At 34.3% G+C, this 19,038-nt stretch overlaps 1 protein-coding gene and 1 long non-coding RNA gene across 2 annotated transcripts; both read left to right on the forward strand.

Moving 5' to 3' along the window:
- Positions 1 to 2,701: 2,701 nt before the first annotated feature.
- LOC128678491 (uncharacterized) lies at positions 2,702 to 18,782 on the forward strand. The gene is made up of 14 exons (XM_053760076.1): positions 2,702 to 2,978; positions 4,806 to 5,023; positions 6,687 to 6,869; positions 7,852 to 8,065; positions 8,923 to 9,134; positions 9,558 to 9,737; positions 10,184 to 10,334; positions 10,715 to 10,873; positions 13,466 to 13,743; positions 14,720 to 14,933; positions 15,937 to 16,148; positions 17,180 to 17,365; positions 17,883 to 18,186; positions 18,574 to 18,782. Exons 1-14 carry the CDS (start codon positions 2,945 to 2,947, stop codon positions 18,675 to 18,677), a joined length of 2,649 nt encoding a protein of 882 aa, XP_053616051.1. The 5' UTR covers positions 2,702 to 2,944; the 3' UTR covers positions 18,678 to 18,782.
- Positions 14,940 to 15,776, forward strand: LOC135309906 (uncharacterized). Its single transcript, XR_010370166.1, has 2 exons — positions 14,940 to 15,174; positions 15,490 to 15,776. It is a non-coding gene; the product is annotated as an uncharacterized LOC135309906 (long non-coding RNA).
- Positions 18,783 to 19,038: the final 256 nt, after the last annotated feature.

A 19,038-nucleotide genomic window follows, 5' to 3' on the forward strand; every position in this document is an offset into this window, starting at 1 on the left:
CTTAGTAGTCAAACTTATAACACCCCTCTTTTTGCGTTGGGGGTTAAAAATGGGTCATGTAAGCCAAGGTGTTTGTTCAGTTGCACCAGTTCACACATACCTACATATATGTATACCTACATATACAGATATCTTTCGGTAAATATGTACTTTATCGCGATGGGTACGATCTGCGATCTAATCAGTTAGGTACAGCTACACAATCACACCACAATTTGAAGGATGAATGGGTGTCAATGTTCTGACAACTAGGGATGCCGACGACCGTGCGAAGTGGAGACGAAAATGTAGGAAATCGGACCCTAAACTCCGATACTCAGTGGCTGAGGAAGAAATTGATAAAACGCTCAGATGAGAGAGAGAGAATCACACCTCAATTTCTAACAATCCCAACCCTATTCATGATTCAAATGATAAAGTACTAAATTAGGTATAAGTAGTTTTTATTTTGTCCTGTTGACTTATTGGTTATTCCGTTTATTTTCCCGATACATGTGGCTTATCACGACAATCGTGCTACATCAGAGTGTTATATGATAATTAATGATTTTCCTTCTACGTAGTTAACAATTTTAGTGATAGAAATGGTGAATCATGTACCTATGGTGCTCAGAAACACAGACAAAGAACAAATCCGGGCAGCCGCGCTTTTAAATTAAATACCAACAACTTAAAAATATATAGAAACTTATGAAATTACTTACCTTAATACTGAGAAAGTAGAGCCACTACGAAGACCTTTAAAAAAAAAAATATCCTACGTCAAATGTGAGCTAAATAATGTAATGGTAATACGTGAAAGGAAATAAAAAAAAATAAGTCGTTCAATAAATAATGAGATACCTACCTATATTTTTATATTCTGTATTTCTCACATGACATAGTCTACGCTCGTGTTCATTATGTAGATAAAAAATATGAAAAAATCTATATTAAAAATTTAATAATAAGTATAATTTTACTCAGTACGCTCGATGATGTTCGTAGCCGACCATTGCCTTCTGCATTTCACATAATAGTTGATAAATAATGAAATAAATAATACATTTCGTTACAATATTTTCTTCACCGAGAGCATAAATCACCTATTAATACCAGCAAGTAAAAATTACAAAATTTCTTATTTACTAAACTACAAATAAATCAAGATTATTACATAAGTAGGTATATATAATATGTACCTATCAAAATGCAAAAAAGATATAACGTACCTATACCTACTTTAATTGTGAAAATACAATATGTACCTAACTCCCTATACTTAAAAAATAAATCCAAAAGAGATTGTGAAAACCTAAAATCGCCATTAAATTTTGGTACATTGTATGACGTGCCAGCGTATGGTGTCAAGGCAAATTTGAGCTTTAACATGTACGATGGAGAAGCTAACGTCGTTTGATGTGGTCCACACTGCGTTATAAGAATGCACATCGATTCGAAATGCACAGCGCTTTCGAGTAAGTGGGTATTTCCAATATCGCACTTTCTGATCTTTAATTTTTTTAACCCAATTAATTTAGCGCCCAATTAATAAAACCAAATGGCGAGTCGATTCGCTTTCAACTCGTTCTAAAACTACGATATAGATATAGGTAAAGTCTAAACAATGTCTATAAATATCGTGCTCAATAATATACTTATTTACAAAATCCTTAATATTACCTCTATACATATAGGTATATTGAATTAATAACTTTGATATTCCAATCTTTTTTCACTAGAAATCGATGCAATCTTATGCTCATAAGGCTGATCTAGTGGATCTATTTATTTATCTATTTTCTATCTATATGGTGAAAGCGTGATAGACATAGAGACTCCCATTTACAGACAACCTCGGTGGCGCAGTGGTAAAGTTCTTCCCACTGAACCGAGAGGTCCTGGGTTCGATCCTCGGTCGGGTCATGATGGAAAATGATTTTTTTCTGATTGATCCGGGTCTTGGATGTTTATCTATAAATGTATTTGATATAAAATATAGTATCGTTGAGTTATCCCATAACACAAGTCTCGAACTTACTTTGGGGCTAGCTCAATCTGTGTGGTTTGTCCTAATATATTTATTTATTTATATTTCTAAATATCGAATATAGTATAGAAGTATAGATTTAATGTTACTATCGTAAAACTATAGTAATATAAGTAGATATCAACTATATAGTACCAACGTAACGCATCCACTTTACAGCGATCTATGCAGGCTGGGTTTCCCCACATTATCTGTTGTCCACCTGCCGTTCAACCAGTTTAAGTTAACATACATTTTTTAGGTACTTTATTTTAGGTGTGGTATGATCAAGTAATAATTAAACAAGTTGATTGTATGGAGATAGTGCGTCTGTACAAACTTGATTTTATAAATAAATAAAAACAAACTAGGTAGCATACTATCGTTGTCATTACAATACATACGTAGTTGGATTTATTCACATTAATTTATGCTTTATTATTTTGTCCTCTTTGAGGTCAACTCGCTTTGCATTGTCTAGAGGGATTTCCGCGATGTGACAAATGCAATGATACTTATGACCACGAAAATGAATAAAATATATTAAACCTGACCACAGATTACATAATACCCCACCCTGACCCTTCAAGTGTACCCACATAATATTCCTTTTAGTACTTACATTTTCATGTTTTTATATGAGCAAAGTTGGTAAACTGCTATTCGCTATCCTATATATAAAAAGTAGGTGCTCCGAGGTCATTATGCCATCCCATTCGGAGGTGGTCAGTCGTCAGTATTGTTAATTTCATATTTTGTAGGTACATGCAACAACTATGTACGTAGTACTAAACAGGACTTAGTGGATATTATTTCAGTGTAAATAAAAGCAATAGTTATAATATAAAATAGTACAAATAGTAAGCAATAGTGATCACGGATATATTCTTACCTTGAACTCACGTATTTGTTTGTGGTTTTCCTTGTGTCTTCAAGATGATTCCAAGATTTTGTTTTGTGCTTTTTGTCGGTAAGTACTATATTTTAACTGTAATAAAATTATATTTTCATTTAGAGTTATTTCTTACGAAAAATTAAAAAATCTGCTTGTTAGCCGGGTTTTGCTAATTAAGTAGTAAAAAAGCAGGCACATAATAATAAGCTAAAGTTTTTAGTGTTACCAGACAGCAAAAGCATTTTTTTTGTTTATTGCATCCATGATTCGTCTCTCTTAAATTCAAACCTGAAAAAATATAATAATTTAATATATTTTGCCTGATTGACTATTTGGCTTGGCCGACTTTGTATGATTGTTAGAAAAGAATCTCTGGAACTGTTGTTAGGTAGGTATGTAGTACCTAAATTAATTTTGAATATGTTTAAGTTTACAAGAGAAGGTTATTAGATTGAAAACTTTAGCTAATATTGTTGTTATTGTCCAAAATTTTTATTACAATTTATATATACCTATCTACCTAAATTTAAGTATTTTGTTTACCTATGGTTCTGGTGGTTATAAATAGTGTATCTGTCAAAACGAGGAAAATGTTATAATACTTACAAAGAATGTAAATTAGTTACCCACAATTGACAGAAGAAAAGTTTAAAAATAAATTTCTAAATACTACTCTTTGGGTAATTATTTCTCAATTCAGGAACATTTCACACTAATACAGATTTATTGCAGAAAAAAAATCATCACATGTAAACAGATGAACACTGGAAATAAGTATGTAAATAAACTATGACGTATTATAGTGAGGTCAATAAAGGTCAACTCATTGACGATAACTTATAATTCTTTAGGTTAACTTACAATCATTAGAATTCACTTTATCTAAATAACTATATATACAGACATTCCAGCACGTGAATATTTGCATGATCACATGCCGGTAGGTAGGTATATAATTTAAAAAAAAATTACCGGTTGAGTGTGAGTCTGAATCGCAATGAGCATTCTGTACCAAATTGTACATACTGTAAATTGTAGACAGAGAAAAAGAGAAACTATAGACTTAGCAATATCTTTAGCTATATAAGAGAGAGAGGGATGAGAATTTTTATCCCCATGTGTTATCCCCGGTTATCACGCAAAATGTAAACATTCCATTGCAGCAGTTTAGGGGTTGATTTAAAAGAATAAAATAACCAATTTTTGATTTCGGACTTTATCTATATCATACTAGTGGCGCGGCCCGGCTTTGTTCGGGTAAAACCGCAATAAATTGTACATCTGAACCTTCCTAAGGGCTCACACTATCTATTGATAAAAACCATACAAAAATCAATCAGGTAGTAGGTATTTGAGTTTATCGCATACAGACAGACGCAACAGCGGGACTTATATTCTTATTATATGTAAGGATATTTCCGAATTATATCAAAATAGGTATAGCAATGTAGTTGGGGAGCGTGACAGACATTCACATTTATAAAATTAATATGGAAGTAAGATAATGGACTACACTCAATGAACCACACTAAGCACTAAGTTTGTGTCGTGAGCTCAACGGACACAAACGGACATATATACCTTTCTAGGTAGTGTTATGTCCATAAATATCTGAAACCACAAGGTTGATTGATTGAACTAAACGTTGTCGTTGCTTGTTTGTTTGTAATATCGTTATTGTACAAAGAGCACATGTTAAAAGTACATACATAACAAGAAGGTAAAAATACAATGATGGACTTATCCTATGAAGAGATCTCGTCCATGTTCTCTTCTGTGTTGTTGGCGTTCCCCGTACATTCCAATATTTGTAAAGACCTAAATTGCTTTAAAAATTTTATTTTGTAAGCAAAATTGTTTATTATGCTATTGGTCTAAAATAAAATAATATATTTGTTCCAGTCCCCTATATATCCTGCTCAGCAGTCCCCAACATCGACCAGCAGCTTCTCCAAGACGTCTTCGGCCCAGCAGCGGCGGCGTCCACTCTGAGGCAAGTGGCTGCCGTCAAGCCCATCAACGACACACTGGTCGACTTGGACTATTGGGACAACCCTGACAACGACCAATATACGCCAGCGGCGGCTGATTATGATAAATTCGACTGGACTCTAACTAAGGTAAAGAAAAGAAAGAAAAATTGTTTATTTTATATTATAAACTGAAATCTAAATTATTATAGGTACATGAATTTACAACCTTTATTTGTGTATACCAAAAAGGCTTCCTCTGAGCATAAAGTTGCGGTGAGAGCCAAAATACTGGTACTCTTAAGACTGTCCCTTTAAACCCGACGACAGGAGGGGGGTAATAAGTTTAAGAGGTCTGTGTATCTCTATGTTTGCCCGTGGCATCAAAACTTTTAATTTATCTTTTAATTGAAAGGGAATTTAAACGAGGGTATTCCTTGTTTGTTTAGAAAATATATGATCAGTAGTTTGGAAATCGTCAACTGTTTTCTAACAGATGAAATGATACTAGCAACTCCCGTAGTTGTTTTCTCATCAACTCAACTCATCAACTATTCTTTTGTCTGCTATCTGGGTTTTTTTGAAATTTTAACTTAGTTTTGTATTAAAGTCTAGAAGTGCCATAGAATTAGGTATAGGGGTGCTTTTATTAACTTCAATTTTCAATTCATACTCGTTCAGAAAAATATTTTCACCTTATACTCCTCTTAAACTTTGGATAAGATTTCCAGGCTTCGAATGCCCGTAATTAATCGAACTATAATAAATTTCAGTAAACATGTGTTGCTTCGTAACATTAAGTAAATGTTAAGTTAAATTACATAGTAACAAATGTTTGGTCATGCATGTTTCCGCTTGGTCTTGACAGAAAGGGAAAACCAAAAAGTGCTCGATTGACGTTGTAAAGAAGTATATAGGTACGTGCCGAAAGGTTTGACTACTAAGAATATTGAAGTTCGCGTGAAGTGTTAAATTACTTAGTAACAGATGTCTGGCCATGCATATTTCCGCCTGGTTTTGGGCTGACAGAAGGGGAAAATCAAAAAGTGCTGGATTCACGTGTCGTCAAGAAGGATATGCTTGCCGAATATTCTGTCAAAGATCGTCTACGCCTAAGATAGCCTAAGTTGTACGTAGAGAAAAACGTATGAAAGTAGACTCTGGGCCCCGACTCGACTGAGAGAGATAGAAAGAGAGATGTTACATTTTATTAGAATCCGGAAGACGAGAGTAGCTATTAGATTTATAATTTTTATATAAGTAAACGGACCATTTGTTTTAAAAACTATTATTTACGTTAGTTAAACATGCAAAATGTTTACTTGTCAAATATTGGCACATAACAGAATGGGCTTAGAAACGCAGTGTAGCGTCATACTAGTTCAAAACCCGTTCTGTAAATTGACTAGAGCCGTATCGGTATTGATAACTCGTTTCTTGGTGTTATTTGTATAATGATTTTCCTGTAATATTGTGGTTGACGATCGGACAGTACATGATTTAATAAAACTAGTTGTTGCCCGCGGCTATGACCGTCAAAAATTAGCCTTATGTCACTCTCCAGCTCTCCAACTATTTGCAAAAATCACCTCCATCTAATGCTTAGTTTTGACGTGATATAAGGACAAACACACACATTTTCACATTTATAATATTAGTAAAGAAATAAAAGGCAGTAAGTAATAGTAAAGTAATACTTATTTTCCTTTGTAAGCCTATGAGAGAGAGAGATCATCAATTTAAATACATAAATAAATACAAAAATATCTAAGTTAAATTCTTGGCTGTTAATAATTATAATATTTAATTGCAGCGCGTAGCGGCATCTTCAGACAAGAACTTCCTTTTATCTCCCCTGGGCTTGAAGCTGTCCCTGGCCATCCTGACTGAAGCAGCTACCAGCCTGACCCAGTCAGAATTGGTCTCCGCCTTGGGCTTCGACCCTGACAGGAAGGTCGTGAGGACCAAGTTTGCTAACATCGTCGAGTCTTTACAGGTGGTTTATTGTGTTACTTGTGTAGAAGGTAACAGGTTCCAGAACCTTTAAACCATAACCTTTCACCAAAGCCCTGCATGATCTACCACCTGCATTCCGAAGGACCTAAAAGGTCGCCACAGATAATGTCGTATTTGTACATACAAATTTAGCCGAGTTGACACTCTGAGAAGAAAGAGAAATTCCGGAACGAACGAAGATTTCTTCCGTCCTACTTATTTATTTATTTAATTAAATAGAAAACCATTGAGTCGCATATAGAGATATTAATTTCAACTTTTCTCATTTTTGTCTAGCACAAGGCACGCACACAACACAATTGCATATAACATTTACTTTACGCCATAATTAAGTGAAACTGGCTACTTTGTACCAGTCATCGCAAATGCGGTATCCCATTCATGCAAGGCATGCCACCATAACCACGGTCATTGAACCTTGCTTATTGTATGCCGTTTTGATAACAATTGAATATAAACTCTGATTATGGAATAAATAGATTTCAGATGTTTTTCCACAGTAGAAATGTCTATAAAGGCGGATATTCATATGAACTTACATATATATATGAGAAATCTGAAAATACAACTAGATTACTCTAACGTGCCCTCTAAAGATTAAACAGGTACTTTTATTTTTTCTTAATCTTATGCCTTTGAAGCATGGTGAAGCTTGAGATAATTTGTTTATGAACATCCATTTTGTCAACTTAGGACAATATACTTACATCATTTATTGACGTCAAAAGTTTACTTTAAATTAAATTTAGGTACTGCCGACTTTTAAAGCGTAGGTGAAAAAGAAGCGGCACAATAAACTTCACCGGAGCCTTTGGAGAAAACTCCAAAGACGTCAATTGACGAATATAAGTCTTCGTATATTAAAACTAAGTGGACGAATTAAATTATTTTATAGGTACCTAATTGATAAAATTTAACAAAACTACTCGTTGGCTTTGGTCTAAAGGACATTTTTTTTGCAGAAAAAATCCACACACTACATCTTGAATCTGGGCAGCCGGATCTACATCGACAAATCGGCGATTCCCCGGCAAAAGTTCGCCGGCATCGCCCAGGAGTTCTACAAGACTGAACTGACCAAGGTCAATTTTACCGAGCCAGCTGTGGCTGCAAGGGATATTAACAGCTGGGTGGCTGGGATTACTGAAGGAAGGATCGCTAGTCTCGTCGATGAAGGTATTATCTTCGTAACGCTTATAGGATTTTATTGAGGATAGGATCAAAATTCTAATGATGATGTTATCCATACTTCCATTCTAATATCGTCGCCGTGATGGCTACTTACCGATTTTAATAAAATTTGGAAAAAATATAGTTATGACCTGAGGTCAAATATAGGCTACAGCGCGTGAAGCTACAGACAATAGGTAGAGAAAGATAAAAAGTTGACGTTTGTGAAAGAACTTCTATGAAATAATCACATATTTATCTAGCCCAGAGATTACTCTATATACATACATATACATACATATAGGAATAATAAAGCACCTGAATTTCAAAATGATTCACTTCTGTACCTGACTAAAACGTTTCCGGTGAATCAGTCAGGTGGCAAGTCCGACAATGAGGTAACTAAAGTGACAATGAAATTACCTTTATTACCTACTAGGTTCTATCTATTAATCATACATGTGGGACATAATATCTAAAATCTGATATCCGAGTACTTTTAATTTGAAGTAAAATCTTGAACAATTCATATATGGTACGAATAACAAGATCAATCTGCAGATAAGTAGAAGAGTCATCCAAAATCACTTCAATTTACTGGCATCAATGATGGCAGTAGTAATCAGAGTGATTTTAGTGTGACAGTGTCACATTTATACTGTTATTATAAAGAGGTAAGCGTTTGTGAGTTTGTATGTTTGAGGCGGATAATCTTCGAAACGACTGAACCGATTTCAAAAATTCTTTCACCATTAGAAAGGTACATTATCAAAGATTGCCATAGGCTATATTTTATCACAAAATTCCTACGGGAGCGAAGCCCCGGGCAACATCTAGTCTACAAATATATTTTCGAATTCCAGATGACGTCGCCGGCGCAGTAGTGCTGATCCTCAACACAATATTCTTTAAAGGAAGCTGGAGGCATCAATTCGCTCCCAATGCAACTAAAAATGGGGTCTTCTACTTGAGCCCCAGAGAGCAGAAGCCATTGCCCATGATGAATGTGAAGGACAAATTCTACTATGCTGAGTCTGCCAAATATGATGCCAAAATCCTGAGAATGCCGTATTTGGTAAGGGCATTGGTGTTAGTTATGTAGGTCTGGAGGTCTATGGTTATGGAGGTCAGTCACTGTGGTGATGATGATTCGGAATTTACTTATTTTTGATGTTTTGATGCTGATCTAATTCAAATACTCTGCAAGATAGTATCATAAAATTATTATATAATATTTAAACTATTGCTATGTTTTCGATTTCTGGCAAGTTCAGATAAGTTTTAAAGCAGGCTTCTGAATAATTGTCTTCAATGAAAGACATCTTGTAACTACGTAAAAAATGAGTTATTTATTATGTTAATTTAGTATTTCCCGCGTATTTATCCTTTTAAGTATAAATAAAAGTTACATTATACATTACATGATAATAATTACTACAAGGATGTTACTTTTGTTTCTTGCTTCTTCTCGTCTTTACATATTTTTATCTGTTTACAGGGCATGAAGTTTGCGATGTACATAATAGTGCCAAACTCCGTAACGGGTCTGCCCCGCGTATTGAACGACCTGAATGACTTGAGACCAGAGCTGAACTATCTTCAGGAGAGAACTGTGGAGGTTACACTACCGAAGTTCACGTTCGAATACACGGCCATACTCGACGGGGTTTTGAAAGAGGTGAGGATTCAAAACGTACACTCTTGTAAAAAGTATTTTGTGCTGGATTAATAAAGAAAGGCAGTTGTCCGAACACGTTTTTCGGATAGTAAAGCGTTTCTTATACTGCCTGAAGAAAATACTCAAGCTACTGTATCTTGCAACGATGTTTTTTTCATTGAAAAAAAAAAAAAAAACGAGTACCTAGTAAGCAGTGTAGTTGAAATAGCTGTAATTGCAGTTGTACAATACAAAAAAAATTATGCTTCCGGTGTCTATGTTTTGTTTGCTTTTCCTCTGTTCCTGTATGTGGAAAGCGTACAGACGTTGTTGTATTTTTACAAATAAATGTTACATGTACCTATCAACTTTTTCTTGTATTGTCGCTAATCTAACGCGCTTGCTGTTTCGACATTGTTTTAAAAATTACATCATAATGATTTTCAATATTATTTTCACTTTTGAAGCTGGGAGTGAGGCAAGCTTTTGAAGACACGGCATCGTTCCCTGGAATCTCTCGAGGGCAGCTCCTCAGCCAGCGACTGAAGGTGTCCAAGGTCTTGCAGCGATCGGGCATCGAGGTCAATGAACTTGGCAGCATTGCCTATTCTGCCACAGGTATGTATGAGGTTTATTTTAAACTAGTTCTAGCAAATGTCACTCCCAAGCTCTCCATCTACCTCACACAAAAATCTATAAATCTAAGTGAAAGAACTGCAACAAACAAATAAGATACGCTTTTATAATTATATTAGTAGATCGTGTAGATTCTTTGATTTTAACGCCAAAGTTTGTTTCAATTCAACTCTCTGAACGGAATATATATATATATATATATATATTTAAATTAAGACTGTTTTCCTTATTCGTATAGCTAATAACTAGGATAGCTTTATCTATTTATATATAAAGCCACAGATAAAGCTATCTTATATGTGAGGTTCTATGTAAATGTGTTTTGTAATAAAGATACGAGTCAATAAACTTTTTTTTTTCAGAAATATCTCTGGTAAATAAGTTCGGCGAAGACGAAGAAATCAACGAGGTTGTCCTAGCCAACAAGCCATTCTTATTCTTCATTCAAGACGAAGCCACAAGACAACTACTCTTTACAGGCAGAGTGTCTGATCCAGCCGCGGTTGTGGGATCCTTCCATTAGATGAAATATTGATAAGACTTAGTTTGGACGGTAGAAATTAGTCTAGATGGATTTGATGAAATGCACTTGTTTGAGCCAACGAGACAAAAAATATTGTTATACTGCATTTATTCGGAAATAACAAAAAAAAAATATTAAAAGTATAATAAATAATGAAACAAAATATACCCGTCTCGTTGGCAATATTGTAAAAAAAAAGAAAAATTAATAATGTTTTTAAAAATAGGAGTATGAGTGAACTTCTACTGTCCAAGCCACTTAGCTCATAAGATTTTATTTAGGTTAGTTGTTAGAAATATCTGATAGGATGTACTCTGATTCACATCTCAATTTGCTATTTAAGTACGAAAATATACAAGTGTTACATATTTACTGATAAAAATGTGATAAACACGACACAGTGCTGATTGTTCTGTGGTTAAAATATTGTGATTAGTTATTATAGGTTAACTGTTTTTATGCACTAACAGTGACTTCTTGAAAGTGTACCAAAATGAGCGAATAAAGTTACAAAAAAAATCGTCGATAAGTGTTTTGCTAATAGTGTGTGCCATTTCTATGTCATTTTTGCAATAAAACCATACATCAATATTTTTTTTGCTGTATTATTTCAAGCAACATCATGATTTGTTTACAATGGATTGTATATACAGACAAGCTGTTTAAACGATTATAGATTTGCCCTATGCCCCTTTACGAGACACCTGATAACGATAAACTACCGATATAAAATACTGTCAACCCACATTCGTAATGCAATCATTATGTCTGATGACTGTTCTATATAATTTCATTTCTAAAAAATAATATATAATTTCCCCATTTAATTTTAGGGTATGTTGCACCCAAGCAACCTATCTCCACTTTGCCCTTTCTGTATGGGTGGGTAGTTATTTTGTCAAACATGATATTGTTATCTATATACTCCCCATGTCATATATTATTTAACATAACCATCATTTAGCCTGTCAACTTACTAACTTATTGTCTACTCCGTATAGTGCTTGGCCAATATTATCATGAAATTTAAGAACAGGAGCTCTTAGTTCTTCTATATTACCCTTTTCATTACTAGTTGTTTTTCCTATTGATACGACGACATGACGATTCTTTATAAAACTCTTGACTTTGTCTTCCTGGGGGTCCAGGAAGACCAAGTCAATTCGTCCTTCTATTTTTCATTATATGGTATGGTTGGTATAGGTAAATAGTCAAAAGTTTTGTGCTTCGTGTGTTCACACAATATATTTCTTTGCCTAAAGATAACAGGTTCTTGGGGTTCTACGTAGCAATGACCTTCACACTAATCATATTTTAATTAAATAAATTTCATATCGACTTGATGTTTTGTTAGTCAGTTAATTGCCCCAGCCAAGACACCAAATGTTACGAGAACAGAAAGATAAATTGTCTGTAAAATCTTTGCTATTAACCGTATTTATATACCTACGTATATATATTTTCTCTACTAGTTGTTCCTTAGCACTAGATATCAGCCCCTGTGAAATCCCGCTTTCAAACATTTCGTGATAAAATAAATTTGAACGAAAATAGTAATAAATTTTAACTCACACATTTCAAAGTCAAGTTTTAAGTACTTACAACGTACGTAAAATAAAACTTGATCTATTATTTATCTCGGAAATATCGGTATAAAAATTAGAAATAAATTATTATAATACGACGACACTCTGGAATGATCTTTAAGTATGTGTATAGAAATTATTGTGATTCGAGGTGTCACATCCATCATCTTTATAATTTGTGCTTGTGGTCTGTGAGTTCTGAGTTTACGAGACAAACAACCTCACTCATAATGGACACTCCATACGAGTCGGTAGTTTAATAAAGTTTATAATATAAACTTCTTATATCTGACAACTACCAAGTTTATTTTGGGAAAAGAAACTAAATGACATAGTTAAATCAGTGTAGTGTTGTAAAGCCATTAAGTGTATCAAAATGTTCAGTACGAAACCAGTTTTAATTGTTGGTGAGTTTTTTATTATACTAATCAAGAAGTGGTTGGTTAGTAAACATGGTTTGTTAAGTGATTAGATTTATTTTATTTCATTCAATAAACCGCTTAATTTTATTTCAGATAGGTGGGTGACTACACAGGTCTTTTTTGTGACTCATATTTGATCGCTTTACGTAGTATATTCATTGTTCTGGATTTATGTTTATAGGAAGTACAAAAAATTGTAAAGAAAAAAAACCGATGGTGGACGTGCGTGTTCGTTTTATCATTGTAGATCTTAAACTGTTGTGAATGATCTTAAATTCATACTTGGTTTCGGTATCTTCCTTATACAATATCTCTATCTCATCTGAGCGTAATCCCGGTTACTTCCTAAGATGTTGAGCGACGGAGCCCAGGGTCCCATTTTCTACTTAATTTCTTATACAAAATTCCAAATCAATATAAAAGCTTAAATTTAAATCTATACAATATCTAAATCGAATAGATCGAACTAATAGAACCGTCTTGTCTTAATATTCGATGAATGGCAGGCATCAATTGCCTGTGTCACATAAATACTATTTAAGACAACATCAAAAATTTGTAATAAACCAAAATTCGTTTCAGTCCTAACCCTAACTTCCCTACAATGCCTCGACTGCCTCAGCGATGCCAAGTCAGAATACTCCAGATTAAACTTCTTCGACATCGACCTCCTTCGATACTCCGCGGAAGACCAGACAGGCAACATCATGGTCTCGCCAGCCAGCGTCAAGTCCATACTAGCAGTGATTTTGGAAGGGGCTAGGGGTGTCACGGAGGCTGAGATACGGAGTGCGTTGAGATTGACCCCGAATAAGGATGATTTTAGACAACAGCTTAATTTGTATTTGAGTGCGATGAGGGTAAGTTTTTTACTGAGATATGACACTTAAGGTCACGGAAATAAAGGACCTATAAATAATAAATACAGGTATTTAACTTAAACGCATTACAATTTTGATTTTTTGAATATTTTAAAGAGAAGTCATAAAATGTCTAATTATATCTCACTTTGAGGACTGGTTTTGCATCGTTTGGGATTTTCCTGTTTCGCTCGGTTTGTTTATACTATAAAGTTCAAGTTTCAAATTAACAAATATTAGGTACAAGTACATGTTTGAATTCTCTAATAACGTAGTATCAAAAACGATGCATTAAATTCTCATTTTTGTTTTTATTTACACTAAACATGACTTAAGATGTTTTTGAATTTCTTATTATTATGGGTATTAAACGCGCACGTACCTTTTATATTTCGGTCGTTTCGGGTCGTTGTAATACGACCCGAACTTTATAGTGGTAACCGAATAACTCGTGGTTACTGAATAAATTGAGCAATTGATAATGAAACGCGAAAGGTTGAAACTCGTTATTTTTTTTGAAATTTTTATATTCGTACTTTATTTATTATTATATTATGTTCATACTACAAACATATATACATATATTAGGACAAATCACACAGATTGAGCTAGCCCCAAAGTAAGTTCGAGACTTGTGTTATGGGATACTAACTCAACGATACTATATTTTATAACAAATACATATATAACACAAACATATAGGAGAGGCTTTTGTCCAGCAGTGTGACCCCATGACTAGATTAAAATAAGTCGTACTTCCAAACAAATAGTAGTTACATGGTACTTACCGACTTGTGCATGAAAGTGTGTTAATTTTGGTCCTTTTTTAACTTTTTATTTTATTATGGAGAACTTTTTATTTATACAATGATAGGAGTTTTTTTTTATATTCAGAGACAAGACTGTCGAGTGATATAGATACAGGATACTTTTCACGTAGTTGAATCCTCGGACATTAATCGAATTTACATTGCAGGTAAATTCGACAGGCGTGTCACTACACAATGCAAACGCCGTGTTTGTATCGTCCAGGTACAGTGTAAAGAGTGATTATGAAGCCATGTTGAAGAGGTCTTACTTGACCGAGGTGACCAGGATAAACTTCGCAGATCCCACAACAACTGCCAACACTGTAAATAAATGGGTGGACAATAAAACTAAAGGACTAATACCCGTTATTGTTGAGCCAGGTATGTTTTTATTTGAACCGAATCAAGCAATATTATAGATGCTAAAGCGTATATATTTTTTTGTCAACCCTTTACGGTTTATTTATGTACTCAATAGGATTACGGGATATGATACTTTTCATCCAGTAAATATTACTAATAAAGTTACTGTAGGTATTTTCAGCGGACAAAGCCGCGGCCAGGTTTTATTAACTTTATAAAACGATTCCATAAAAGGTGGAAATGTGAACCTATATAATAGGTATGTGTGTTAATTTTTTTTATTATGTTTAAGTTCTAGAAGCTGTCCGTCCTTTTCTTCGAGTGGCCAAGCTAAAATACTACATATTTTCCGATGTTGTAATCAGGAATCAATCTATCAATTAAAAAAAGTCTGATATATATACTTTACTAGCTGCGACCTGGGGCTTCGCTTTCGTGGGAAATTCGTGTATCAAATTTCATATTAATCGGGCCAGTAGATTTTGCGTGAAAGAGTAACAAACATACACACATACATACACACAAACTTTCGCATTTATAATATTAGTAGGATTATGACTGTTTTTTTTTTCAGCATTACTGCCGCGTATTTACCCAATAAGAGTGCTCGATACATACTAGACATCACTGTGACTCACACTCAAACAAGTTTTTTTAATAAGTAACAACTAATCTGTAGAATAGTCAAACAGGTTTTTAAAAAATCTGTAGGAAATTGGAATTTTCCAGGGTGACTAATTTTGGGACGTACTTAAATTATTATTGAACAAATTCCCATTCTAAAAGTAGATCAAAAATTAATTATGAGACTTGGGGGTCGATTCTGTTAAACATTGAGAAAATATCATTTTTTTCAAAGTAGACATGCAGTTTTATTTAATCAATAATTATAATAGTAAATTATTTTTCATGTTTCACTTTTGGTTTCAACCAATTCATTTCAAAATGCCAATAAATCAAAACATTTTGAAATGAGTTGGTTATATAAAAATTCCTATAAATATAAAAAATTCTATTCCAGCAAGCATCAATCCTTCATCTCAAATGTTGCTAGCGAATGCCATCTTCTTCAAAGGGCTGTGGCGTCAGGGCTTCAATCCTTCACTGACGAGGGGCATGTGTTTCTACAACAACGATGTCTGTAAAACCGTAGCCATGATGGATTTGAACACTGAGCTTAATTACGCATACGTGGACAATCTTAGGGCTCACGCTGTGGAGCTACCTTATGTGGTTAGTGATTTAAGCAGTTAAAAAACAAAACACGATTAAAAGTTGCAGCTATCTGGTAGCTTTTACTGCGATGTCTTGAAAGGCCAGCAATGATCGTGTTATAATTACTGGTATTATTACAGTTGTTTTTGCAGCGGTGATCACTTACGATCAGCTGACCCACTTGCTCGTAAAAATAAACCTTTTATGTTACTTTTAATAACGTAAGAAACCTTTATGTGTATTGCTTTTAGAATTCTATTTTATTTTCCACTTAGCACAGTGTTCGGCATCGCATTGTCAGATCACGCATCCTTGATAGCATTTTGTGTTTGCTAGGACATTGCGTCACAGGACTGCACTGACGTCAGTTACTGATATTGTCTAAATCAGGTCTTATTTATATACGTGAATCCTAAAAAATTGACTGACCTAACTTGACTTTATTGGGAAAACGTTTCTAACAAAAGAATGTGACATCATTATGTGAGTTCGACTTAACCAAACTAGGCCAGCAATACCAAAACAGTTCTTTCGTTTAATATTTTAGTCTGACAGGAAATAAGTAGTGAGATTTTTAATTAATGGCAGTTACCTAAAATCTTTGCAAAATTTACATATTAAAAGTAGATTCTAAGAAACTGTGGTATTCTTAAAACTAAACCAAGCCTTGCCGTGGACAATTTGTATTACAATTTAATATTCAAGGTTTTCCTCTAAAGTTTCCTCATTCAATTAATTACTATGACGTAGTCAAAGAGCTTACTCAAAACAATTTATACACCTTATTTCGTTTCTTTATTCCTAATTGAATGGTAAATGTAAACAAGGCTTCTGACATCTTAACTAATACTTGTCTATTAAAAGATGATTTACGATCTGTTAATGGGATGTATTCAAAGATTACATCGTGCAAAATGCAGGAAAAAAGACAAGACCTCTGAAGCTCTATGATTGGAATAGAAACCGTGAAATCACTTATAAGAGAGAGAGAGAGAGATAATCTTTCTGGAGCTAGTACAGAAATAAAATTGAACAACATACTTTTTCAGGGAGATCGCTACTCCATGATCCTTCTAGTACCTCAAGATCGCGACGGCTGCGTGGCCCTCCTGCGGGACTTGCCCTATATGAGTCTCCCTGCGATCACCAAGCTGCTGGACCCTACTGACGTGCAGCTGTTCATGCCCAAGTTTACTGTCGACTATGTGGAGGACCTGGTGCTACCGCTGAAGAGTGTAAGTAGGATGATGAACCTTTAATGCTTTATTCTGACTAGGTGTTTTTAGATTCCACACTTATATTTCCATATTGTATTTAACACTATGAGAGTTTAAAGACTTTAAACTCTCATAGTGTTAAACATGGAAAAAATAATTGATAATTAATATAGTTTGGTATAATAACATGTTTTACAAAAATGTAACTTTTGCCACTGGCTTTCACTGTCGACAGAGAGATCTTGTTGCATTCAACGCGTGATAAAAAAAGTATATTTCCGCGCTGTAAACCGTTGAGGAATCCTCTCGTTGGGAACCGATACTGAGTGAATCATCATGTCATGCTTATCATAATAACGCATTGTCATGGAAACTGAGGCGACGTGGGAAATTTGAAACGCGCTACGAGTAGGTGTAACTTAACTTGCAAGATTTGATTACACATAGACATACAACCGGACAGGTTACACATGTAGGAATGGTGTGAAATATTTGAATGAATTATTTACTAACTGGTCTCTTCTGTTTATTCCAGATGCGAGTCCGCTCCCTCTTCTCCTCATCATCAAATCTCACTGGCATCTTCAATGGAGAATCTCCTCAAATCAACAGCATCTTCCACAAGGCGTTCATGTCAGTGGACGAAGTAGGCACAGTCGCTGCAGCCGCCTCTTCAGCAATGATTGTCCCATTGATCTCTAGCGGAGTACAACTGAGGGTGGATAGACCTTTCATTTTCTTCATCAGGGACAATGAGCTGGGTTTGGTGCTTTTTGAAGGGAAGATTGATGATCCTATGCCTTACGAAGTGCCTATTCTCTCCAATAATGTTGCTAAATGTAAGTAACTTATATAAGTAAATATAACATGATAAAATGTGTGGTTCGCTGTAGGAAGCATCATTTAAAACATTCCGTGAATGTCGGATGTGCATTGCCTTAAGCAATGGTAACATTCCCAAAAATATTGACGCAGGTAGGCAGATGGTCATAAAATTACAGCCTTATAATTATGAAGGTTCGAGTAACAGGCTTCGCGACTCACAGTCGAAAATGAAATCAATAACACGTAAATCCTGCGCATTAGTTTCAGAGTGTCCTTTTATATAATGATTTTCTTTATAAAGTGCCGTAGTTCAAAGCTTCGAAAAATTTGGTATGATTGATGAGAGAATGATAGATGACTGTTTCGATATTGGAATTTAATTTATATAACTTTTGTCGCAGATCCGCAGCCACAAACGCCTTTCGTTGACCAAACACAGGCGCCCGCCACAGTTACACCAAACGCACCAATCGTTAAAGTCAAAAAACGATTTGGATTTTTCTGATAACTGTGTTAAAAATACTCTTAAACTATTAAGACTAGTTGTATGACAAAATATTATGTAAATATAATAGGTATTCTAAATAAAATACGATTTGGATGTAACTGATGTTTAGTTTTATTATTTCTTCTATATTTTATATTGTCTGATATCTATTTAACATCGTTTTTATTATAAGTAAGTAGGTACACATTAGTTTCCTTTAAAATAATCTATTTGGACGTTATACATTAATTTAGAAAAGGAGAATTCGTTAGGTCCTATTACAAAGTATTTATAGTTAAATTATTTATATATATAGTTAAGTATAAAAGATGTAAAGTAATATAAAGGGACGTATATTTTATACTGTAGTAGACATATT

Source organism: Plodia interpunctella, chromosome 19, assembly GCF_027563975.2.
Source record: "Plodia interpunctella isolate USDA-ARS_2022_Savannah chromosome 19, ilPloInte3.2, whole genome shotgun sequence".
NCBI lineage: Eukaryota > Metazoa > Arthropoda > Insecta > Lepidoptera > Pyralidae > Plodia > Plodia interpunctella.

What these genes read in the sequence shown, in the direction of transcription:
- LOC128678491 (XM_053760076.1), top strand. Translation starts at nt 2,945, where the DNA reads ATGATTCCAAGATTTTGTTTTGTGCTTTTTGTCG. An exon ending in CGCTAGTCTCGTCGATGAAG is followed by an intron (nt 8,066 to 8,922) that starts GTATTATCTTCG and finishes TTCGAATTCCAG; the next exon opens with ATGACGTCGCCGGCGCAGTA. An exon ending in CTGTGGAGCTACCTTATGTG is followed by an intron (nt 16,149 to 17,179) that starts GTTAGTGATTTA and finishes ATACTTTTTCAG; the next exon opens with GGAGATCGCTACTCCATGAT.